Here is a 14,306-nt window from a genome sequence, read left to right as displayed (position 1 = left end):
AAGAAAGAAAGAAAGAAAGAAAGAAAGAAAGAAAGAAAGAAAGAAAGAAAGAAAGAAAGAAAGAAAGAAAGAAAGAAAGAAAGAAAGAAGAAAATGAAAAGCTAGGCAGAGATAACATCCCTGGGTAGCTCAAACGCCAGCTTAAGTATGACCTTGGCCAGATCCCAGAACACCCGCAGAAAAGTCTCTGCGCTGCCCATTCCAGGAGCTATTTAAGCACTCTGGGGCAGGAGGAACCCAGCAGGCGACCAGCAGTCCCTCACTTTAGGCCACAAAGGTGATTCCACCCCAGTCCTTGCACGCGTGCTCCCGCCTTTACCTTGACTGGTCGCGGCCATTTCGGGGGGAGGGGGGCTAGTATCGCGATGACACAGCTTCAGCTCGCGAGACCAGGAACAGGCCTTAGTCATCCGCAGCTTGCTTCCGGCAGGTGGGACAGATATTTCCAGTCGCTTGGCAACAGGAGACAGCGGGGCATTAGACATCTTTCCTGTCCTGGAGCAGCTGCTACAACAACCTCAGCTGCAGCCCCACACTTGCGTAGAGGAATGCTTGCTACGTGTGCAGAAAGCCTCTCCGCCTCGGTTGTGACAGAGTTTATTTCACCTTTATTTATTTATTTTAGATTTTGCATATTTATGTAAACAATGAACTTATGTTAATTCTGGCATTAATTTCAACGCTGTTCAAGTTCAGGAAAACACATCTCACACTTTTTTAAAGCATTCCAACCACTTAATAATACACACTTGTATTATGACTGCTTCTTCTTCCTCTTTAAAGTTTTTTTTTTTTTAACTTTGTTTATATGGGTATTTGCATGTGTTTGAGTACAGCACGTGAACGTTGTACCAGAGGCCAAAACAGGACTTCGGATCCCTTTCGACTGGAGAGGGGAGTGATACAAATATCTCAATTAGAGTTGAACACTTTATTGCCTCTTATTCTCTGTACATATACTAGTTGTGAGTCTATTAGAAAAAGAAGATTCTCAGATGAGGATTGAAAGATCCCCTATTTTATTGGTATAATAGTAAAAAATTGGGAGGGGCAGTTTATTTTTGTGTCCATTTAGGAAAGTAGTTCTTCCCTATGACTTAGGCAGTCATGGGTTTTTGGCTCTGTAACAAGTATTGGTTCTATCCTGTGGAGTGGGCCCTAAATACAAACAAAGTGATTAGTTACTCCCATTATATTTATGCCACTACCATAGCAGTGAGGCTATTTTGCCATACCAGTCATTATATACTACTTCACAAGGTTCTTATATGCTTTGTAAGACTGTCAATAACTTGTCACCCCAAATAGCACACATGTGCCCTTCCAGCACTGTGCAATCTTGTCAGTGCCAGCTTGATTTCTCCATGTTTTATGACTCAAGTATGTTGTATCATCAGCAGTAGTGTCTTCACCATGAAGTTCTGTAGATTGCCAAAAAATTGGCAATAGCCTATAATGTTTGGGGGTTTATGTAGCCAACAAATTCCAAAAGAGGTGACCCATTCCTGGCACTGGGCTTTATATTTGTTACCCTGCAGTGTTTAGTAGGGACACTGTCACCCTGATGTAGGGGTAACTCCATTTAAATTCTTATATATGTATACATGTATATTTTATTGAAAAAGCTTCTACAGTAGTAGGTTTTCATATATTTTTTCAAATACCTTTAGTGTTAATAATCACTACCCATATGCACTTCTCTCCTCTGCCCTCCCATCCTTACCCCACTCAACCCTTCAACTTCTCCTGTTCCCTTTTCATATCAACTGCAGTCTATCTATCCCACTTCCCTTGAAACCTGCCTTCCCTTGTTGGCCCCTTGCTAGTTTCCTGATCTCTATGGATACTCCAATTAAAAACAGATATCTAAAGATTCAGAGTTAGCATTCACATATGAGAGAGAATCTGAGGTATTTGTTTTTCTGGGTCTAGGTTACCTCATGGAGAATGATTATTTCCAGCTCTATACATTTACCTGCAAATTTAATTTCATTTTTCTTTACAGCTTAGTAATATTCCATTGTGTGAATGTACCACATTTTCATTATCCATTCTTCAGTTGGAGGGTGTTGGCTCTTTCCTTTTTCATTCAGTTATGAATTGAATGGCAATGAATATGGATATACAAGTATCCCTATAATGGAATGTAGAATCATTTTAGATGTATGCCTAAGAGTAATATAGCTGGGTCATATGATAAGTTTGTTTCCAGGTTTTTGAGGAGGGAGGGTGTCTTAGTTACGGTTTCTCTGGCTGTAATAAAACACCATGACCAAAAACCACAGGGTTTATTTCAACTTATACTTCCATATAACAACCAATCACTGATGGAAATCAGGACAGAATCTCAAAAGGGCAGGAACCAGGGTGCAAGAACTAAATCAGAGATCATGGAGGAACACTGCTTACTGACTTGATCATTATGTCTTGATCAGCCGGTTTTCTTATACAACTCAAGAACACCTGTCCAAGAGTAGCTCTGCCTATGACTACCTGGGGCCTCCCATGTTAATCATTAATAAAAATGCAACAGCAAATAAAACATAGGGTACAGGTTTCCTCTCTGGATCTCTAGGCCATGTGGGCAGCTGGAAAGTTTCTGTGGAGAAAGTAAGCTAGGATCTGGTGAATCCCAAAGGGAAAGTTTTTACATTTCATGCGGATTCCAGAATCTTCACTGTCTAGAGTTTCTTTGCTACAGGTACCAAGGAACAGACTTTTAGAACAGGCTAGGAATTTGAATACACCTGAACGCTCCTCCTCAGTATTCTGTTCCTTTTCTTTTTCTTTTTTTTTTAATTAGATATTTTCTTTATTTACATTTCAAATGCTATCAAATGCCCTGCTCCCTTACCCACCCACTCCCACTTCTTGGCCCTGGTGTTCCCCTTTACTGGGGCATATAAAGTTTGCAAGACCAAGGGGCCTCTCTTCCCAATGATGGCTGACTAGGCCATCTTCTGCTACATATGCAGCTAGAGACACGAGCTCTTGGGGTACTGATTAGTTCATATTGTTGTTCCACCTATAGGGTTGCAGACCCCTTCAGCATCTTGGGTACTTTCTCTAGTTCCTCCATTGGGGGCCCTGTGTTCCATCCTATAGATGACTGTGAGCATCCACTTCTGTATTTGCCAGGCACTGGCATAGCCTCACATGAGACAGCTATATCAGGGTTCTTTCAGCAAAATCTTGCTGGCATATGCAATAGTGTCTGGGTTTGATGGCTGATTATGGGAAGCTGGAAAGAACCCAGATGTCCCTCAACAGAGGAGTGGATACAGAAAATGTGGTACATTTACACAATGGAGTACTATTTGGCTATTAAAAACAATCAATTTATGAAATTCTTGGGCAAATGGATGTATCTGGAGGATATCATCCTTAGTGAGGTAACCCAATCATAAAAGAAGTCACTTGATATGCACTCACTGATAAGCGGATATTAGCCCAGAAACTTAGAATACCCAAGATACAATTTGCAAAATACAAGAAAATCAAGAAGAAGGAAGACCAACGCGTGGATACTTCATTCCTCCTTAGAATAGGGAACCAAATACCCATGTAAGGAGTTACAGAGACAAAGTTTGGAGCTAAGTCTGTTCCTTTTCTTAAGGATTCAAACTTGTTAGGATGCACCCAGCAGGAAATGGGTTAAGTCTTAGCTCAGCCACTCTTCCCATTCCAGTTTTCCTGTGTCTGCTTCCTACTACTCAAAAGGAAGTAATCCTTTCAGTTCTGTTTAGTGCTAATGCTACTTTCACTCTCAGTAGAGAAACTTTCAGAAAATGCTCTGCAAAATATTTAGGACTTTTCACTAAATCATTACTTTGTTGTTGTTGTTGTTCTTAAAAGCTAAAGTTATTTTAGAGAAGAGTTAAATTTTTATTTCTTTAGTTGAACATTTTCTAGTAATAAAAACCATGCAAATAGCACTCTTTGCTTGCTTCTTTCTGAGCTTTTTCAATTTCTGCTCTAGTGCCATCAGAAGATACTACCTTGGTGCAGTGGAATTGTCCTGGAACTATATTCAGAGTGATCTGCTCAATGTGGTGCATTCAGACTCAAGGTAAAAATCCTCTGTCAAGTGCAACATTGTAAAGATATGACTTTGACTGTGTTTATTTGTATGACCCAACTCATACATATATTACAAATGATGAATTAAGGTTGTTTCTACTGACATGGAGAAAATTCTACTAGGTGTTACTTAGTGTAAAAGCATATAAATTATGTATAATATCCCATTTTTATAAAATTAATAATTATTAATCAAAACTCTGTATGTGTGTTTGTTTGTGTGTATGTGTGTGAGAGGGTGGTAGGGAAAAGACATTCTAAGCAATTAGACTGCTTAGACTAAGGGGTCCAGTCAGTAATTTTTAACTTTTACAATGTTTTTATTACACACATTATTTCTACACAAAAGTACACATCTACACAAAAATATAAAAATAAACACATTCATCTCATTACTGTTTGGAATAGAGAGTGTCTTTATCCTATATTGGTATGTACTGTGTTCATTAACTCACTAATTCACTCATTTTGTGGTACTCTGGGTGGACTTCAGGGTCTCCTATTTTATTTATGAGTGCTTTATCATTGAGATACAATCCCAGACACATTACTGTTATTTTAGTGAATAGATTCTCTGGTGATATCTTGCTGGAACAAAGGAAAGAGTTCTGTTTTAGTTTTTTGTTTTGTTTTGTTTTTATATCTCTGGCTGCCCTGGGACTTACTATGAAGACCAGAATGGCCTAGAAATCAAAAATATCCACTTGCCTCTGCTTCCTAAGTTTGGGATTAAAGGTATGAACCACCACAATCAGCTGTTTTAGTTTAAAATTTTAGAACGTTCAAGACTCTTCATACATTTTGATCTTCAGAGCATGGGATTATATTTACCTCTGCATTTGCATCAGGAATAAGTCTTACATTACTGCTTAATTTTTGCCAGTCTTATAGACATATAATATTGTATCTTTAATTGTAATATTTTATTTGTAATGAGATTCATCATCTTTTAAAATGCATGTTGGCTATCAGAGTTAATTTTTCAGATTTTACTTTTTATATTTTTCACCCATATTTCTTTGGGGTCTTCCATTTTTTTTAGCTGCTTTTATTACATGTATTCATTATCCTTTATTTATATTATAATTTCTCCTAAGATTATCTATCTCTTGCCTTACTTTATAACTTACTTATGAAAACACTTAAAGTTTTATAGTCAAATATAAAATTTTAATATCTTTAGATTTGACAGTGTTTGTTAAAAATGTCTTTCACACCTCAAGGTTATATGTGTGTCCTTCTAGATTTTGTTGTAAGAATTTAGTATTTTTGACTCTAATTTATCTTGACATTTATTTTGCATGGCATGAGAGAGTGATCTATTTAGCTTCATTTCCATCTGTGTAAGTAGCCTATCATTATGGCACCACCACATTCACCTCTCTAGCTTTATTTTTATCATCATTATTGAGTTTTGATATTAAAGTTTGGTTTAATTTATCATATAAATTTGTGAGTATTCCATCCTTTTCTATAGAATTATCTGTTATTTAGAGATATATAGAACTATCTGATATTTAAAGTCTTGTTAGGCAAGACTTACTTATGACTCCATTTGTCCCCAGTGTGATTTAGGATAGTGTTAATAACATTTCCATTGGAAAGCTCTTTTACTTTTAACAATTGCTTTGCTACAGTGTTTTACTTTTTCATGAATCTTTAAATTGTCTGTAGTTACATGCCCTTAAATTCCTGTGTCTTTGCTAGTTATTTGTGAATAAGCTAGCCAAAAATTTCCCTGTTTTGTTCATGGTAGTTCTTTGAAAGAATGAATTTGGAGGTTTTATTTTATTTGAGACAGAATTGCATGTAGCTTATATTGGCTTCCAACTTATTATGTAGATGATAAAGATGACTTTGAACTTCTGATCCTCATGTCTCTACTGCTTGAGTTCTGAAATAACAGGTATGCACCACAAAATTTAAAATATCTGAGTTGTTTTTTAAATATTTCACTATTTTTATGTTTAATACATGTTATCTCTTGTTAGTTTCTTTTTGTTTATCTTGCTATATTTTCCAGTACCTATGAAAAGTAATGTGTTCTTTCCTTTTTTCATGTTCATCTAATTTTTTTTTAATTTGAGAATTTTATACATGAGTAAATTTTATTTGCATCATTTTTACCCCCTTATTTGCCCTTCTGACTTTCTCATGTGCCCCCAAATATTCCCTCTCAAATTTATGTGTCCATAGGTACATAATGCCTGTTCTGCCCAGAAGACACTATCACAAAGCAGTCATTCTGGTTCTTAGGCCCTTATAATCTTTCTGCCTACTTTAACATTATGTTTTCTAAGTCCTAGATATAGAGACTTTATTACAGATTTCTCATTTGGGACTGGTCCCCATGGTCATCAATTCTCTACATTTTGACTAGTTGTGGCTCTAATAGACTCTCTCTATTGCACAAAGAAGCTTGAGCTATCAGAGCTGTACTTATCTATGGTATAAGGATGGGTATTTAGAAGGCAGATGGAAACTATATTACTTTAGTGGTAGGATAGTAGTAGATCTTCCTGTAGGGCCTGTTATCTCTTTAGCCAGAGGTTCTTGGCAAGGTAATGAATTCCCTTCAACTGAATAGATTTTAGATGCAGTTGGACAGCTGTTGTTTACGTCTAAGACACAAGTGCTACTATTACACTATTAAGGCATCTTGCTGGTCTCATCATTGTTGTGGTTCTTGGGCTTTACATAGGGTAGAACTGATAACTTTTCCCTGTTGGTAGCTTGCATAGCACCTTCTGGCACTATGAATTATGCTAACCCACAAGGAGGGGGGGGTTCCAGGTTATTACTAGCTGAATTCTTCCCAACTTCTATGACCAAAACATGTGATGTCTTCAACAATAGCATGTTATCTTCATAATTTGGCATGTAGCCAAGAGCAATGACAATAGCCTATATTGTTTTGGGGCTTCTCTTAGAGTCCTCCCAACTAACAACTAGAAAGCCAGTTTTCCTTTCCCACTGTGTTCTGCTATGCCTATTTCTAGAGCTCCTTCTTTCCCCCTTCCCCAATGGTCTCTGTTTATTTTTTGGCTTCCTCAGTTATTCCAAGTTAAAGAATCAAACCTAAAGATTCAGAGCTAAGATCCACAAATAAGAGAGAACATGTGACATTTCTCTTTCTGTGGTCCAGTTTCATCCATTTACTTATAACTTTCATGGTTTTGTTTTGTTTTTCTTTACAGTTAAATAGAATTCCATTGTATATATTGAAAGACTCTAGCCAGCCTTAGCGTGGCAAACATGGCTCTGGCAGGCCTTGCCCTTGTCTCCCATTCCCTCTGCCTTGCTAAAAACTATTAGGTTACATTCCTTTCTTGTTGTTGTTGTTTTTTCGAGACAGGGTTTCTCTGTATAGCCCTGGCTGTCCTGGAACTCACTTTGTAGACCAGGCTGGCCTCGAACTCAGAAATCCGACTGCCTCTGCCTCCCAAGTGTTGGGATTAAAGGCGTGCGCCACCATACCCAGCTAGGTTACATTCCTAAAGCTAGTCATCAATGTCTATTTCCTTATTTGGCCACTTCCTCTTCCTGAGGCTGACTACCAAGTTCCAGCCTTCAAAGTATTGAAATCCAGAGATCAAAATCCCCCTTTGGCTCACCTAATTAACATGCCCAATTAAAATTAAACACCTCATCCTAACACAGGGTTTCCCATTTTACCTTTATGAACTGCCCTATGTGCCACATGTGTCTCCTCTCTATCCAGTGGCAGTCCTTGTCCACTCCTAATTCCAGGAAATATACATCTTAACCCTCTCCCATGTTTCCTTCCCCTTCTACCTTCTCCTCTATCTCCTGCCTTGTCTTTCGTTCCCTGCTCTCTGTCACTCTGGGGAAAATAAAGATCCTTTGTGCTGAGAACTTGGTCTTCGGGGTGGGGGTGGGGGTGGGGTGGTGGTGTCCAGAGCTCATATAGTTCCTTGCATATATACACTACATTTTCATTATCCATTCATCAGTTGATGGATATCTAGGTTAATTCCATTTCTTTTGTTTTGTGAATAAAGCAGTAATGGACATGAATATGCAAAACCTCCATAGTAGAATATGGAGTCTTTTAGGCATATATCTAGTAGTGGCATACCTGGCTTATATAGTAGTTCTGTTTGTAGCTTTGTGAAAACCTCCACATTGATTTCCAAAGTGGCTTCATCAGTTTATACTCCATAAATAGGGGTTCCTCTTTTCCCACATCCTCGCCAGAACTTGTTGTCCATTTATTTATTTATTTATTTATTTATTTATTTAGATGAAGATAGGTGTTCTAATTGGGATGAGAAGGAATCTCAAAGTAATTTTCATTTGCATTTCTCTAGTTGCTAATAATGTTAAATACTTTTAAAAGTGTTTATTAGCTTTTGTATTTCTTCTTATGAGAACTCTGTTCACTTCCACAGCCTTCTTTTAAAATTGGGTTGTTCATTTTTTAAAGATATTATTTACTTATTTTATATATGTGAGTACACTGTAGCTGTTTTCAGACACACTAGAAAAGGGTATTGGATCCCATTACAGATGGTTGTGAGGTTGCTGGGAATTGAACTCAGCACCTCTGGAAAATCAGTCAGTGCTCTGAACTGCTGAGCCATCTCTCCAGTCCTGTTCATATTCGTTTTTTTTTTTTTTTTTTTTTAAATAAGACCTTCTTTTAAACTTTATTTGATTCTAATATGGTTACAACATTTCTTCCTTCCCTTTCCTCCATCTAAATTCTCCAATATATTATTCTTTCAAATTTATAGCCTATTTTTTAAATTAATTTTCATTTCTTAGATATATGTATAAGTATATATCTATATATATATCTATATATATCTATCGATATATATATATATATATATATATATATACATACAAATATATAAAACCTCAGTTTGTATGTATATTTTCAGGGCTAACCATTGGATAGTTAGTGTGTTCTTTCCTAGGAAAGACTATTTCTACCTCTCTCAGCATTCCTTAGTTACTTGTAGTTATTAGTGTAGTGGTAAGACCTCCTGAGCATTTCTCCGTCCACTTTGGCATGTGTATTGGTATCACCCTTGTTCAGTTTACATTTCAGGTTATGTTGGTGATATTACTAGGGGACATGTCTCACAGCAAAGTTCATGATCCTCTGGCTCTTGCAGTCTTTATACTAGTAGGCTAGTTGTCCTGGGTTCTCTAAGAAAGCAGGCTGAGCAAGCCAGAAAAAGCATGTTAGTAAGCAGCACTCCTCTATGGCTTCTGCATCAGCTCCTGCTCCAAGTTCCTGCCCTATTTGAGTTCCTGTTCTAACTTAATTCAATAATGAATAGTGTTGTGGAAATGTAAGCCAAATAAATTTCTTCCTCCCCAAGTTATTTTAGATCATGGTGTTTCATCACGTTAATAGTAACCCTAGCTAAGATATTGGTACCAGGATTGTGGGGCATTCCTGTGACAGACCTGACTGTTGTTCTGGGTAGGATTATGGAAGGACTTTGGAACTTTGGGCTAGAAAAGTCACTGAGTGTTCAGACCTTGGTAAACTGTTCTCTGGGAGTGTGAAAGTTAAGTATGTTAAGAGAAATGCAGCAGGTGGAGGCCTGGATTATAAAGATCCAGAGGAAAGTTTAAATAAGAGTCATTTGAAGACGCTATCAAGCTGTTACACATTTTGAATTAAGAATCTGGTTCTGGTCATCTGGAGCTGAAGAGACCATCATCATTAAAGCGAAACCTTTGTGTTACTGAGAAATTGATGCTGGTTAGTTGGAGATGAGAAATTGGTGATTAGGAAGAGACCAGCATCATTAAGGTGAAATCATGTGGGAAGTATTTCCTCAGAGTCAGCACATAGAAGCTGTGCTCCACAGGAAGCCAAGATTGTACCTCACACAGGCCGTTGAACTTGGTAGTGAAAGAGTTTCCAAGGTAGTACTAGTTTTAAAGACATAAACATCATGAATGCAGCCTCAGTAACAACAGTTGCAGGCACAGGATTAAAGGGGTCATGCAGAGAAGTTGAGGCATGGCACCCTGAAGAAAATCCTAAAGAGGCTATATATTTGTGTACTGTGTGTGTGTGTGTGTGTGTGTGTGTGTGTGTGTGTGTGTGTGTGTGTCTATTATAATGGCAATCTAGTGGCCTGGCACAATGAATAATACTTTTACTATAAAATTGAATTGAGGAGGGTTGGGAAATGACTCAAACATTAAAGTACATGCTTTACAAACATGAAGAACTGAGTTCATATCACTAGCAACCACATAAAAGATTCTAGCACTGGGAAAGCAGAGACAGACAGATCCCTGGAACTTTCCCATATAGTCAGCCGATCTGAATCAGTAAGCTCCAGGTTCAGTCTCAAAAAAAATAAGGTGGAATCCTGACAGATGTCCCAGTGGTTTAGTTGTTTCTGCTCTTGGACAGGACCCAAGTTCAGTTTCCAGCACTCACATGATGGCTCACAACTACCTGTGGCTCTAGGTCTAAGGGATGCAGAGCTGTCTTCTGGTTTCTGCAAGTACCTGCACTTATGTGGCATATATTCACACAGATACAAATACATAATAAAGATTTTTTAAAAGGTATAGAGATAAAGAAAACACCAAACATCAAATTCTGACTTCTATATTCACACACAGAACGGAGTGCAAGGGGAGGGAGAGGAGATAGTACACACATATATTACACACTCTTAAAGTGAATCACATATATTACACACTCTTAAAATGAATCTCACATAGTAAATAATTTATTAGCTTTTTATTATGCTGGAAGTCACATGAGAATTTTTGTTTTAATAATACAATTTTATAATCTAAGTAATTTTGACAACAGGATAAGCTGACTCTAAACACATCCTGACAGACTCTGCCAAAGTTTGAAATAAACAGCTAAGGGAATTCAAATTTACATTATCTGTTCCTGCAGCTGCTCAGCCTCTTCTAAATAAGAGTCAGAAAATATAATGGGTTTTCCAGCTGGTTTTAGATAAAAAGTGAAACAACAATTCATGTCAGGGATAATTATTGCCAAGTACATTTTGGCAGAATTATATATCAAATTCCAAGGAAAGCACAAAAGTTAGGAGGAAACAAAATTATTGAACCTTGGAACACTGCCACTTACTGTCACTGAAGCTGAGGCAAGCAAATAAATCATGTTTCCGTTACAGTGGGAAATACTCTGAGAATGTCTCAGGCTGGGGAGCTATACATTGTCTGGTACAGACTTATCCTAGAACTCAGTAACACAGTCTGATAATACTGAATACATATCTAGTATGTCACTTTAAATAGAATTCTACATTGAACCACAGCTTGCTTGTCATGGACCTTTCATTTTTCTAGCTTCTTCAGATAAGGAAAAAAGTGTTTCTTCTGCATGCTTTTGATTTTTGCTTTGTGTGCTCATCTAAGAGCTTTCCCTAGAAAACTTTCTCTGTGTATTTTATCTTTTTTTCCCTGTATTTTTTAAAGACAGGGTCTCATTGTGGTTGTCCTAACTGTCCTGGAACAATGGAAATTAGGCTGGTTGTAAACTCCCAGTGATCCTCCTGCTTTTGACTCCTAAATGTTGAGATTATAATCATGGACCACACACACACACACACACACACACACACACACACACACACACACACAGAGCTCTCTTGTGTATCCATCTTTTGTCTTAAAAGTCAGAAATGTTTAAAATAAAAGCACTGTGGTAGTTACCTATCTCTGGATATGGGTGTGAGAATTCTTCACAAACATCAAAATATTTGAAGAAAATAGGTAGAACATACTCAGTAGAACTAAGAAAATGAAATAGAAAAAAGATAAAGGTAACAAAGTAGAGATGTGTTGACGAGTATGAAAGAGCATGCAAGGGAGTAAAGAGAATGAACTAGAGGGAAGAATAAACCCAATGATACAGACATATAATAGTGACAGAAATACACATAACCAAGAAAATAGGTAGAACATACTCAGTAGAACTAAGAAAATGAAATAGAAAAAAGATAAAGGTAACAAAGTAGAGATGTGTTGACGAGTATGAAAGAGCATGCAAGGGAGTAAAGAGAATGAGCTAGAGGGAAGAATAAACCCAATGATACAGACATATAATAGTGACAGAAATACACATAACCAAGACCAATGCTGTGAAAATTTTTTAGAGATGAATAATATTAGAGTATGCTTAGGTGTACCCTTCTTTGTTGCTCAAGATACTTGCAGAGGGTAAGTAGTGAAGGCATTCTTCCTCTGATTTGCTGGTTCTTCCTTTCACAACTATTAGCTATAAATTCTCAAGCAGCTGGCTTAGCTTCGATTTCATTAGGATACTTGAAGTTTTGGTACAGGGACCTTTGAACCCACTTGGCTTACTGTGTCAGAGAGGAGAATTACAAATTTCATAGGTGGATCACTGGAGGTCTGGTGAATCAAGGGGAATGTACCCCCTTTACCATTCTATCATCACAGAGACCTGCTTCCATGCTAGATCTTCACCTTTGCCTTTTGACTGATTCTGCATGTGCAGAGTGAAACAGAACTAGTAGATACCTTAACCATTAGATTACCAACACATTTCCTTGTATGAACAATGTTTCCTTGGTGTGACATTACATTCTAGACTCTAATTCTCTGTAAGGCTTCAGATAGTCGTGTGAGTGGAGGCACTACACATAAGAAAGGCTAACAAATACCTAGATAATTTGTATCTGATTATCAGAATGAAGTATGGTCATTTCTAGCATGGAATGGATCCAAAGTAGTTAATGTGATATGGAGAAGCAGGTTGGTCTCCATGGTAATCAGAGACATATTAGGAACTCATTATAGGTTTCTGTTGCTGGCAAATTAGGAATAGGTGGCAACAATAAATAGGCTAGCTTATAGCATGGATTGTATGATATTTTGTCTATGTTGTTTTGTGCTTCTTCAGCAATGGAAATTTTCTGATTGCACTAACATGTGGTATGAAGATCTTTCTACTTTTGGGACACTCACTAGTATGTCTCTATTCCAGAAATCTTTGTCACTGATCTTTTAATCATTTCTACTAGGCTACTGACAAGAAAACAAAGACATTTCTTGCTGAACATAATCTTCTAGAGCAGCCATAGTCTGTATATAACTGAATCCTGAACAATTTCTCTTTCAGTATACTAAATAGTAACTGGTAAAAGTTTGGCCCATTTGAGGCATTTTTTCATCTATCGCTATATTCCAATGCCACCAACAAATGGGTTGTGGTATGCTAATAGTCAGTTTTTTTGTTTTGTTTTTGTTTTTGTTTTGTTTGTTTTCTTTGGTTTTTGAGACAGGGTTTCTCTGTATAGCACTGGCTGTCCTGGAACTCACTTTGTAGACCAGGCTGGCCTCAAACTCAGAAATCCGCCTGCCTCTGCCTCCTGAGTGCTGGGATTAAAGGCGTGTGCCACCACACCCGGCTTTAATAGTCAATTTTTATCTTATAGCAGTGTATGATGTTGACCCGTCTATAAGCCCAGGGGAGTGCCTCTATCCAGAAACTGGTCATCATCTGGTATCTCCTGCAAGGCTACAAGTATGATGAGGCAAAAGTTGATGAGAGGGTCCCTGGACCCTGTAACTTTTACACTTAATTTAAACCTCTGACCCATGTAATTCTACCATGCATTTTTCTTCAAAGAAACTCTATTTACTGGAAGAGCTTCCTTATCAACCCTGGACCTTTGGCCCACAGCCAGTATAGAATGTCTTTTGTCAAGGCTTTCTGTTCACAGAGTCAGTCAACTGGCTCTCAGGTATCCTGGAAACTCTGAAGTGGAGTGAAATTTGGGACTAAGTGGAAGAGCAGGCCAGTAGAATATGGTAGGAGTGAGTTAAGCTCCGTCTTGCCCTGACTGGTCCGTGTCCTTGACAGAGGTCTCTGAAAAACAGAGTATCAGTTCAGACATTTGACTGGAGTTACAGACAATTGAGAGTGGTTATGTGAGTGCTGGGAATTGAACTTGCTCTGACTTAACCTCTGAGCTATTTCTCCAGCCCTCCACCCACCAGTGGAGGAGGTCTTATAACCTTGTTCCTAACCTTTATATGTAATGCACTTTTTTCATTTAAGTTTTCAGATTTATAAGTAGGTCTCTGCCCAAGTTTAGAGGTTAGTGTTTTTATGCATTTATAGCTTGTAGGCATAATATTTTTGTGCACTGTATAAAGATTATCCTTGTATTAATCAAATGCTTATTTCTCTGCCCCCACCCCTTGTTGCAATC

General features: G+C 37.7%; 2 protein-coding genes across 4 annotated transcripts in view; one reads left to right on the top strand and one right to left on the bottom strand.

Annotated features, from left to right (window-relative positions):
* The window catches only part of Fundc2 (FUN14 domain containing 2), a 16,047-nt gene extending 15,592 nt beyond the window's left edge, over positions 1-455 (bottom strand). The window contains exon 1 of the mRNA XM_021188197.2: positions 320-455. Coding sequence (XP_021043856.2) covers positions 320-410 — 91 coding nt within the window. The 5' untranslated portion in view covers positions 411-455. The remainder of the gene's footprint in view (positions 1-319) is intronic.
* A 3,341-nt stretch (positions 456-3,796) lies between these two features.
* The window catches only part of F8 (coagulation factor VIII), a 195,254-nt gene continuing 184,744 nt past the window's right edge, over positions 3,797-14,306 (top strand). For all 3 annotated transcript variants that reach the window (XM_029534480.1, XM_021188046.2, XM_029534482.1), the window contains exon 1: positions 3,797-4,069. In XM_029534480.1, coding sequence (XP_029390340.1) covers positions 3,924-4,069 — 146 coding nt within the window. In that variant the 5' untranslated portion in view covers positions 3,797-3,923. The remainder of the gene's footprint in view (positions 4,070-14,306) is intronic.

This window comes from Mus pahari, chromosome X (assembly GCF_900095145.1).
Source record: "Mus pahari chromosome X, PAHARI_EIJ_v1.1, whole genome shotgun sequence".
NCBI lineage: Eukaryota > Metazoa > Chordata > Mammalia > Rodentia > Muridae > Mus > Mus pahari.
Note: the sequence above shows the minus strand (reverse complement) of the source record. Positions and strands in the feature narration are given on the sequence as shown.